The following is an 11,609-nucleotide window of genomic DNA, read 5'->3' on the forward strand; positions in this document are numbered from 1 at the left end:
AAACTGCAGATGTTAGTGCCAGTGCTACATGTGACTTGGGCATACAAAACTAGCAATGCTGTGAAAAGCATCATAACTTACTGATTTCTCCAGTCTGAATCAAGGTGATAAAAAATTACAGGTTTGCCAGTCCTAGGTTTTTGAGACCATTTGGATATTTTTGCATGAAATCTTGTGATGTCGCTTGTAGCTCTATTATGAGGTGATGTTTTGGAAGTGTTGGTGCAAAAATCTGCTTGCGCCGGAGAAGCTGGAGTCGGGGAAGTTGCGGTCGCCGCCGGGACCTGCAAAGGAAGTCTAAACCGGAGGTGGGGTTGCTCCGGCAAGACCCTCCGACACTCAAGTCAGTTCTCTGCCTCAACAAGAATGGAGTGCTCGAACGGAGAATTTAGCAGAGTTTTAGGTAAAAACTAGAGCTTATAGAATAACGTATCTGGGTCCCCCTTTTTATAGGCGGAGGAGGCAGCAGATTGATAGCGACGCCTGTAACCGTCTGGCAGATGGCTGCACGGGGTCAGGCGGAATTTGCTGCGAAGAGTAGTGGAGTAGACCCGTGGCTATCACTGGGGCATGCCATGTGGAGTCTGCTGCGGGAAGTGGGGCGGCATTTGTTATCGCATCTTGCCAGCGGATGGGAGAATCGTGCGGTATCCGTTGCAGGAAGCGGAGCAGGATCGTGGCCGTTTATTGTGGCCTGTCAGGGAGTAATGGAGCCGCGTGGGATCCGTCGTAGGGAGTGGAGCAGTGTTGCGATCGTTACTGCGGCCTGTCAGGGAGTGATGGAGCTGCGCGGAATCCGCTGCAGGAAGTGGAGCAGAATCGTGGCCGTGATTGTGGCCTGGGAGTGCAGATCTGTCGGCTGAAGTTCGGCAGCGGTCGGAGTCCGGCTCCTGTAGGAGTCCGGACGCAGTCTGTCTGTAGCTGTTGGAGTTGAGGACGAAGCCCGGCTCCCGTAGGAGTCCGGGCGGAGTCTCCCTGCAATTAAAGTCAAAGGAGAGGTCCGGCTCCCGTAGGAGTCTGGACGGGGCTTACCAGCGGTTGATGTTGAGGACGGAGCCCGGCTCCCGTAGGAGTCTGGGCGGAGTCTACTTGCGGTTGAAGTTGTTGGCGGAGTCCGGCTCCCGTAGGAGTCCGGACGGAGTCTGCTTGCGGTTGAAGTTGTTGGCGGAGTCCGGCTCCCGTAGGAGTCCGGACGAAGTTTGCCGGCGGCCGCTGGAGTCGAGGACGAAGCCCGGCTCCCGTAGGAGTCCGGGCGGAGTCTTCCTGCAACTAAAGTTAAAGGCGAAGTCCGGCTCCCGTAGGAGTCCGGACAAGGCTTACCGGCAGCCGATGTTGATGACGGAGCCCGGCTCCCGTAGGAGTCCGGGCGGAGTCTACTTGTCGTTAAATTGTCGGCGGAGTCCGGCTCCTGTAGGAGTCCGGACGAAGTCTGCTTGCGGTTGTAGTTGTTGGCGAAGTCCGACTCCCGTAGGAGTCCGGACGAAGTCTGCTTGCGGTTGACGTTGTTGGCGGAGTCCGGCTCCCGTAGGAGTCCGGACGAAGTTTGTCGGCGGCCGCTGGAGTCGAGGACGAAGCCCGGCTCCCGTAGGAGTCCGGGCGGAGTCTTCCTGCAACTAAAGTTAAAGGCGAAGTCCAGCTCCCGTAGGAGTCCGGACAAGGCTTACCGGCAGCCGATGTTGAGGACGGAGCCCGGCTCCCGTAGGAGTCCGGACGGAGTCTACTTGCTGTTGAAATTGTCGGCGGAGTCCGGCTCCTGTAGGAGTCCGGACGAAGTCTGCTTGCGATTGACGTTGGCGACGAAGCTCGGCTCCGGGCGGACCTTCTGGAACCGATTCTGCTCAGGACTTCGGCTGTGGGTATTTTATACCCAACACCAGTCCCCCTACTTCCGAGTTCGAATTTCGAATGAAGGAAGTACAGAGAGATGGGCACAGCCGAAACCGTCCCCTCAGCAGAATCGGCTCCAGGAGGTCCGTCCGGAGCCGAGCTTCGTCGCCAACGTCAACCGCAAGCAGACTTCGTCCGGACTCCTACAGGAGTCGAACTCCGCCGACAATTTCAACAGCAAGTAGACTCCGTCCGGACTCCTACGGGAGCCGGGCTCCATCCTCAACATCGGCTGCCGGTAAGCCTTGTCCGGACTCCTACGGGAGCCGGACTTCGCCTTTAACTTTAGTTGCAGGAAGACTCCGCCCGGACTCCTACGGGAGCCGGGCTTCGTCCTCGACTCCAGCGGCCGCCGACAAACTTTGTCCGGACTCCTACGGGAGCCGGACTCCGCCAACAACGTCAACCGCAAGCAGACTTCGTCCGGACTCCTACGGGAGCCGGACTTCGCCAACAACTACAACCGCAAGCAGACTTCGTCCGGACTCCTACAGGAGCCGGACTCCGCCGACAATTTCAACAGCAAGTAGACTCCGCCCGGACTCCTACGGGAGCTGGGCTCCGTCCTCAACATCGGCTGCCGGTAAGCCTTGTCCGGACTCCTACGGGAGCCGGACTTCGCCTTTAACTTTAGTTGCAAGAAGACTCCGCCCGGACTCCTACAGGAGCCGGGCTTCGTCCTCGACTCCAGCGGCCGCCGGCAAACTTCGTCCGGACTCCTACGGGAGCCGGACTCCGCCAACAACTTCAACCGCAAGCAGACTCCGTCCGGACTCCTACGGGAGCCGGACTCCGCCAACAACTTCAACTGCAAGTAGACTCCGTCCGGACTCCTACGGGAGCCAGGCTCCGTCCTCAACATCAACCGCTGGTAAGCCCCTTCCGGACTCCTACGGGAGCCGGACCTCTCCTTTGACTTTAATTGCAGGGAGACTCCGCCCGGACTCCTACGGGAGCCGGGCTTCGTCCTCAACTCCAACAGCTACAGACAGACTGCGTCCGGACTCCTACAGGAGCCGGACTCCGACCGCTGCCGAACTTCAGCCGACAGATCTGCACTCCCAGGCCACAATCACGGCCACGATTCTGCTCCACTTCCTGCAGCGGATTCCGCGCAGCTCCATCACTCCCTGATAGACCGCAGTAACGATCGCAACACTGCTCCACTCCCTACGACGGATCCCACGCGGCTCCATTACTCCCTGACAGGCCACAATAAACGGCCACGATCCTGCTCCACTTCCTGCAACGGATACCGCACGATTCTCCCATCCGCTGGCAAGATGCGATAACAAATGCCGCCCCACTTCCTGTACGTTTTCCTACCATATGCATAAACTTAATTATTTTTTTAAATTTTAATTATCATCAATAAAATATGTTGTCACACACAAATAAGATTTATTTTGTCTAGAAGTCTATAAATCCATAGTCCCACATATCTGACAAGAAAGTAGACTAAACATATCATATAACCTTTTTTCTCCTCTAAATGTCTCGATAATCTCCTTTCTACGAGTTATGTGACTCTTTAAGTCAAAAGATGGTTGCAAAGGCTTAATAAAATCAATAAATCATTCATGCTCAACCTTAGAAAATGGGTACTCATGCATGACAAACATCTGTATAATCGTATTACGGCTAACCTCTTCATCATATGTACACGTATCTAGAGAACAAGTACTATCCTTTTCAATGATATTTGCAACATTTGTTAGCCTTTAACATTAACATTCTTCACAAATGGATGCCACTTATCGAAATGATTTTTCAAATGTGTTATCCCTAAATTATTGACTCCATTAAATATTCTTTTACAGTAATTACATCGTGCTTCTTCTTTTTTACTAATTTTTCCATCTACTTCCCTTTCTAGTTCATACTTTGTAATATCATCCCAAATTTTAGATATTAGCTTTTTCTTTTGTCTTTGCCCCTCTGTTTGATTTGTAGGCTCAACTAATTTGCTATTTGCATCTTCAATAGTCCCACTGGAAGATATGATGTATAATAACTACATTCAAAATGTAAGAAATAAAATATATAATAACCAAAAAATATAATAACCAATTAAATGCATAAGGATTATTTTCTAAATAATACAATTTATTGATAATGCAATGTAAATTATTGACAAACAAATATTTTACACCATCTAAGAATCAAACTAAAAATCTCTATTACCAATGAGGTAGGCCCGTGTGATAGGAAATCTTTACATAATCTTCAAGTGATAGGACCTTGTTGTCACAACCCATCCCTGCAATTGGGATTTGGATGCATAATTATCCAAAAATTCCTCCATGCATAAGTAGGATTTTAGTCCATAATTAACAAGGCCAAATAATTTCTTATAGCTACAAGATAAGCAAATTCCTCTATTAATGAAATTTCATGAATATTTATAAAATATCCAACTTAACAATTTGAATCAATTCCATGACATATGCTAAACAAAGATAATAATATGAACTATAAGAGGTTCAACTAAAGAAGTTTTCTTGTAGAACTAAATAGTAATATCTCTAATATATTCCAAGAACTCCTATGAAGAAACTATGAATTCTATCTAAAAGAAAGGCTCTATTTGGAGCTCCTCAACTAGCATCCATGCTTGACTCCTTTGATTCACTAAGAAGCCCCCAAACCTAATCAATTGTAATGGTAGAATTGGTTAACTAGACAGCCAGTAAGCAGCAATCCGCAAAATAAATGGAATAGAAGCCCACCATATGAAAAGCTTTGATAGAAAAATAACATTGGAAAAATAATATCAATAGTTTATTCAGAAAGAAGGATCTTTTTCAATTACAACAGAATACAATGTCAGTACTTTATGGACAATAAACACTACAAGGAACCTCATCTCCAAAAAAACCTACTAAAAACCTGCTAACTCTCATCACTCTTTTTTTTGGTAGAGAAGAGGAACTTCATTCACAAATATAAATAATAGACAAAAGGTTAGGATGGAGCCCCAACACAGACAGTAACATCACTGAATAGAAGAGGATCAGTTCCAAAAGTAAAAAGGAAAAAAGAGTAACAGAGAAAAACATTAATACAGAAAATCCAAGAAGTATACAAAGAGGTAAAATACAAACACTAATATGGATAACCCAGTCAACATCTGTAACTGAGGAACAATTGTGTAGCATGAATATTAAGACAGCCCAACAACTGTAACAAGGATCAGAGGCCATAATCCGGAAATATGAAGAGTTGGCAAGATCATATGAGCTGCAGCTGTTATCACTCTTTGATCCCACCTCATCCTAATTTTGTTCCTGGCTTCCACCCATCTTTATTCTTTAACAAAGAAACAGAATTTTTTTTAAAAGAAAAGAAGTATGGATATAGACCGTAACAAAATCCTTTTATGTAAACTTTAGCATGAGGAATGCATCAATTACCATTAATCAGCACCCAATCATAAAACCTATCTTAACAGATGTCTATACAATAACTAGTAAATGTCCTTCATGATTGTTCTGCTTTCTAAATTCAAAAAAAATATTTACTCATGTTTACAAGCAACATAGATTTAATTTGTATAGAAAAGACAATAAAACAGGATGATGCAGAAAATATATACAGAGAGAGATGAAGAGCCGAAGAGAGGCTATAAAGCTCTGCCCTATTTCATGTTCTACAAGGAGAGGAAGGTGAAGATAACTGATGAGTGATAAAAAGAGGGGAAATGGGAATCAGGTTCATAGAATCACAGTAGTAGATAGGAAGAAATGAAAGGGGAAAAAACACCACCCACTTACACATCAAAGGCATCAAATTCTCCACCAAAAATAGGCGTGTACCATTAACAGCAACCACAGAGAGAGAAAGAGAGAGGAGCACAAACACGGTTCTAATGGAAGAGTATGACCATAGACTAAAGTAGTTAAAGAACATACCTGTTTAGCTCTGAATGCTGGTTGGGTTTCATTGTCGGATGCTGGTTGAGAATGATGCTCCTTGTCAAATGCTGGTTGAAAAGAACACCTGTCGCCAAACACCAGTTGGGAAGGCTTGTCATCGAATGGTAAATGCTGGTCGGGTAGGAGATTGGTTGCCTATCACCGGTCGCCGGTGGGGTAGGGATGCGGGAGAGAAACCCTAGTCGTTGTAGATTGGTTGCTTATCACCGGTCGCCGGTGGGGTAGGGATGCGGGAGAGAAACCTTAGTCGTTGCGGTGGCTTTCACCTTTCGAAGCTTTGAAGGAATCGACTGCGATGGGGTTGGACTGTTTTGGGATTATGGAAAAGGAATGCGGATGCAGATCAGCAGATGTGAACCCCAGTCCTTTAGCATAGATTCTTATATCATATGGATATCCGAATCCATATCCAAAAAAAAATAAGAAAATCTGTATCCAAATCTATATTCAGCTATGTTTTGAACCAAGTATCTGGATCCAATGGGACTGAAAAATATATGTCCGAATCTGGCCCAATGCGGATACGGATATAGATACGATCAGACTTTATCCGACCCATTTTCAGCCATAGCTGACTTATATGTTTCATATAGAATGGGAAAGGGCTCCAAGTTATGCATTTTCAAGTGGGACACAAATATGATCCACGCTTTGACTACTTTCTTGATGAATTCAACACTAAGAATGCGGGTCAGTGTATGGCTACACTGCTACTATATTTAAATGTTATTCATGTCTTATATCCCTTCATTTTTTTTTTTTAGAGAAATATATCGCTTGATATTTTTCTACAATTACATTAGGCTACTTCCACAGACAACTATGATATTTGAGATCTCTCTCTCTCTCTCTCTCTCTCTCTCTCTCTCTCTCTCTCATTACATATATAGTTTAGACAAAATAACCTTCTACCAAGGTCAATATTTCTTTACCATGGTACAATGAACTATCAAATTGTGGAAAGAAATGTCTTTTTGTTAAACCAAACATGGGAGATGCCTTACTCTCTTGGAGCATGAAACGTGATGCCACTCTAGAGCCATTAAATTTGCAAGATTTTAGGCCTAGCCTATAAAATCTTCCAATTCAGGATCATACATCAATGTACTCTACATAGCATCGGTCTTATTTCTTGAATATGTTGTCTCATTGTATAAAATTCATTTTGTTGTGTAGAAGCTATTGTTTCTATGAAAAAATTGTGAATTTTCTTGTCAATACCCAGTTTTTGAATATAATATTATTCCTTTTTTTTCAGGTGGATGTTCAATGATCAAAAGGGAACAAGTGGTCATCTACAAAATGGATACATAATGTTGCAGACTAGTCCTTCCATACAACATTTGGTGCACATCTTCTCTATTGAAAGGAGCCAGATGAGCTAGAGGATTATGGAATTCTTTACAAGCCTACAGATTTGGCAAGAAGGTGAGATATTTTTTAAACTCTTACAAAAAGTGCTGGAGTAATTCTAGCTATTCAAATTATGACACAAGTACATATCTTAACCATTTATTGTACATAGTAGAGTCTATGAAAGGGGAAAATCTCATTGGCCAAATCATCAAGCAAAAAGTTGTAAGAGTTCTTTAGTAGAGTACTACTTTTCATTCTTCCAAACTCACTATTTCTCTTTTGTGTGTGCTCTTCTTCTCCCTTTCTGAGAGTTCTAGTTTGAGGGGCTAGAGTGGTAGGCTAACTTAGAGGCCATTATGGACAAGCAACACTTCTAAGTGTTGCATGGGTACTTGAGGAAATACCAAGCTTGTGACATTGAGCATCCATGCAGCACTAAGAAGCTTTGCTTGCTCACAATCACCTCTAAGTCAGCCTACCACTCTAGCCTCTCAAGTTAGAACTCTTAGAAATGGAGAAAAAGAGCATACACAAGACAAAGAGAGAGTTTGGGAGAATGGAAAGTAGTTTTTCGCTATAGAACTCTTACAACTCTTTGCTTGATGGTTGGGCCAATAAGACCTTCCTCCTTGTATAAGCTCTACCAGGTTCAACGATTGGTGAGGATATGTTTTGAATGGTGAGGATCACTCCAGCTCTTCCCATAAGAGCCTAAAAAAATATCTAACTTTCTGGCTAAATTTGTGGGCTTCTAGAGAATTCTGCAAACCTCTAGCTCATTAGGCTCCTTTCAATAAAAGGAATATGTGCACCACATGTTGCATGGAAGGCTCGATCCCTGACATTGAGGAAATACCAAGCCTGTGACAGTATGGATGAGTATAAAGTCTAATGTATGACAGAATTTTAATTATTCATGTTTACTTGTAGAATTGGTTCCACTTCCTTATGGACACCTTACCAACCTGATATTCAACCAGCAAATTTGAACAAGCTTCCATGATCCAGATATGTCATACTTAGAACCTTAATTCCTTTTACCAACTCTCAGTCATACTTTTCTACCTTACTGATCTCAAAATTGCAGTTTGCAAGGATATCATACCTTACTTAGAAATCATAGGATTAAAAAAAAAAAAAATACTTGCTCTGACTTAATTCCTAGCTTGTAGGAGTGGCTTAATGAAAATATTTTACCTACGTATGCTTTTGTCTACATGCTAACTTGGACTTGATACAGTTAACAGTTAGTGGATTATACTAGATACCCAATCAAGTGTAATATCATTGCCACGTATGTTTCTCATGTTTAGTTAGATCCCGCTCCCCCTCCCCCACCCCCCCAAAACAAATCCTTCCAAACAAGTCTGAATCCCTTCATTATTGGGGCCTTTTTTTGGGATGCAAACCTATTTGTTGTTCATGCTGGTATTATAGCAGTCAAGTCATCAGGCAAGTGGAAAACATGTTCTTTGATGACAAAAGAGTCTATCATTTATTGCTAGGGTGAATTAGAGCACTCACCTTGGAGGTGCTCAACTACATAAGTTTACGTTTTATAGGACAGCATCTGGAGCTTAGGTATGAGATGTAAGAGAATGAGAGTATTATCTACCAGGCTTACAAGAATCACCCTTTATAATATAATGGCACATGCAACTCCACCAGCATTACTTGCCAACAAGAATCACTCCAAGTCTTTTTCAGATTTCCTAGGTGACACCAACTACTCAGCACATAATAATAAGTATCTAGGAAAATAAATAGGGGCATCCTCCTCAAGTTATGGAATCATGTTTTCCTAACATTGTAAAAAATGACCAAAAATTTAAGATTACATAAATATGTTCTAATCTCCAACTACTGAAAAGAAGAATAGAACATAAAAGACAAGAAAATTGTGATGGACATGCATAATTATGATTTAGACATATCATACTTTATTTAGGAATCGGGCAATTAATCACCACCTCACCAATAATCTTTCCCCATCTAAGTATGACATCATAATGTTTTGTTTGGTTGGGATCATAAGGTTCTTTTATTTCCATATGAAACATCATTTTCCTTTCTTCTTTACTTCGGATTCCTCTCTATGTGATATTAATAAAAAATCAAATGGTATTAGATTTCAAAATTGTGATCATCTCCACATCCAATAATGATAAGAGATTAAGTGAAAGTTAGGGAATCACATTGCTCAAGAAACCCTAATTACAAGAACTGAATTGAATGTTGTAAAAAAATCATACACACCTTAGAAATTTTGGGGGAAGAAAGAGTGCAGAGGAAGGCAGGATCGACAAGAAGACCGCAGTGGATCGATTCGATGTTGCGAAGAGATTGAAGAGATGGATGGAGAGGAAGGCGGGAACCATCGATGCCGAAGAGATGACTGCAGCAGATCTATTCGATGTTGCAAAGAAATTGAAGAGATGGATGGAGAGAAAGGTATTGGAAAGTTTCATAAAACAAGGGAAGCTTGTTAGAGAGAGAAAATTAAGAAAGAAAGAAAGATACCTGACATGCTTGGAAAGAAGTGGATGTGCAGGGCGATTTCGAGGAGGAAGAAATTGAGAAGGGAAGGGAATGCCAAGGGGCGGCATTAGTATTTTTATGACAAAGTAATTTCCTGCAAATGCAATATTCGGCTTGCCATTCCACATCCACGGGAAGCAGGAAGAGGCCAACCTTTTTGCAAACTATTTTGGAGGGTCTCCAATGCAGTCCAAAGTTTTACTTTTGAGCCCCCACACATGCACTTAAGTTTGGTCAATAAAATGATCAAGCATCGGAACTTGGAAATCATTTCCATCTCCTCATGTAGTTACTGTATCATTTAATTTAAGTGTGCAACAGGGGCCAATAACCTGCTGCCCCAACCCAAAGCTGACTATGATTCTTAGTTTGTGCCCAAAAATTAATGTTGATGACCCATTCAGTTTGGTTTGAATTTAGATGGACTAATAACAATGACCTGATTGTATGCATGCATATGCATATGTTACATATATGCATACATTACTTTTTCCGGAAAAAAAACATTTTGGGTGCATTAAATAATTTGAAGAAAGATAATCCATAAATATGCCAAGGTGGCATAGTAAGTACTTGGCTCCAGCCAATATTGGATTAGATTATGTGGGATTTGGATTTTGTCTGGACCTAACACGCACTAAATATGACCAAACTCAAGCTGTTTCCATCCCTATTTAAAATGCTTTACTTATTATTTGGGTTTCGAGATGATTTAGCTCCGATCTGAAAATTTATACCATTTAATCTGGGCTTTTTTGCATTTACACCTTTATAAATATCTGAAATTGCATGTATACATTTACAAATTTACTATTTTCATGTCTACCCTAATAAATTATTTCTTTTTGCATGTATACTGTTATAGATATATGAAATCGTGGGTGTACCCTTGCAATTTTGCTACTTGCATGTATATCCATATGAATTTTTTCTTTTTGCATGTTTACCCTCGTTGAGTTAAGTATATACACATAATAAGAAATAATATATAAGAGTATACATGCTAATAGTAAATTTGCAAGGGTATACGTGCAAAAAATGCATTTATTCTAAAAGGTCTTACCCACAAAGGTAGAATGTTCCCTAACCTTTTTTTAATCATCATATGTCCCTTTCAAGATGTTGTATAAAATGGATCCACCTTTTGATTACCTATGAAGGTCTTACCCACAAAGGTCTTACTTTTTGTGTTGATTTTTTCAACTTACTAAATCACTGATGCTATTTTCCACTTTTATATGATTGTTTCAGGCTCATTATTCTCAAGTGAAAGATAGAGAAGTTGGCTATACCCAAAAAAAAAAAAAGAGGGATAGAGAGAGGGAGAGAGAAGATGGCAATTTCAAGATAATCCATAAGTTTTCGAATATCAATTGTTTGACAAGACAGATGATAACTTAGGATCGTGGTATCTCCTATTCTTCTTTTCTCCTATAGCAATAATATATTTGATAGAGAGACTTCCGTCTATTCTTCTTTATAATCAAGATTTTTGGTCTCAATATTGGACCCTGTATTGGCAAGCTTATCAATATGAGTCAGCTCAGTATTATAGGCTTGTGTATCGACGTATGGTGTGTTGCTAGAGATGAGATAGCGTTACCATGTGTTGGTACAATACCATATCGAGCTCCTATACCATAGGCTGCCCTACTAAATCGGGATGGTGCACCAAATACCAGACAGTATGGAGGCAGTACAAAAAAATCTTGTATATAATAACATTAAGTATTTATGGATGTCACTAGATTTTAGTATTGTTGAATCACCTAATGAAAGGGATTTTTATAGCTGGTTCCCTGTTTTTGAGATCCAATGGTTAAAAAGATTTTAAGAAAATTGTATCCATTCCCCTTGCTCTCTAAAGTGAACAAAATAAGTAGTGTCATCTAA

At 41.8% G+C, this 11,609-nt stretch overlaps 1 protein-coding gene across 6 annotated transcripts; it reads right to left on the reverse strand.

Annotated features, from left to right (window-relative positions):
• Positions 1 to 3,292: 3,292 nt before the first annotated feature.
• Positions 3,293 to 9,924, reverse strand: LOC140859421 (uncharacterized). 6 transcript variants are annotated; one of them, XM_073261128.1, is made up of 4 exons: positions 9,699 to 9,924; positions 9,435 to 9,584; positions 5,799 to 5,886; positions 3,293 to 4,147 (listed from the first exon to the last, which is right to left on the reverse strand). In XM_073261128.1, exons 1-4 carry the CDS (start codon positions 9,842 to 9,844, stop codon positions 4,103 to 4,105), a joined length of 429 nt encoding a protein of 142 aa, XP_073117229.1. In that variant the 5' UTR covers positions 9,845 to 9,924; the 3' UTR covers positions 3,293 to 4,102. The 6 variants fall into 6 exon arrangements, 1 of the variants encoding a protein (XP_073117229.1); XR_012142893.1 differs by having other exon boundaries at positions 3,298 to 4,147; positions 5,799 to 6,128; XR_012142892.1 differs by lacking the exon at positions 3,293 to 4,147 and adding an exon at positions 4,647 to 5,196.
• Positions 9,925 to 11,609: the final 1,685 nt, after the last annotated feature.

This window comes from Elaeis guineensis, chromosome 7 (genome assembly GCF_000442705.2).
Source record: "Elaeis guineensis isolate ETL-2024a chromosome 7, EG11, whole genome shotgun sequence".
Taxonomy (NCBI): Eukaryota; Viridiplantae; Streptophyta; class Magnoliopsida; order Arecales; family Arecaceae; genus Elaeis; species Elaeis guineensis.

Coding starts and splice junctions, on each gene's coding strand:
- LOC140859421 (XM_073261128.1), bottom strand. CDS start 9,844: ATGTGGAATGGCAAGCCGAATATTGCATTTGCAGGAAATTACTTTGTC. Junction 5,887..9,434: donor CTTCCCCCAAAATTTCTAAG/GTGTGTATGATT, acceptor GTTTGGCGACAG/GTGTTCTTTTCAACCAGCAT. Junction 4,148..5,798: donor CAGCATTCAGAGCTAAACAG/GTATGTTCTTTA, acceptor TCCCAATTGCAG/GGATGGGTTGTGACAACAAG.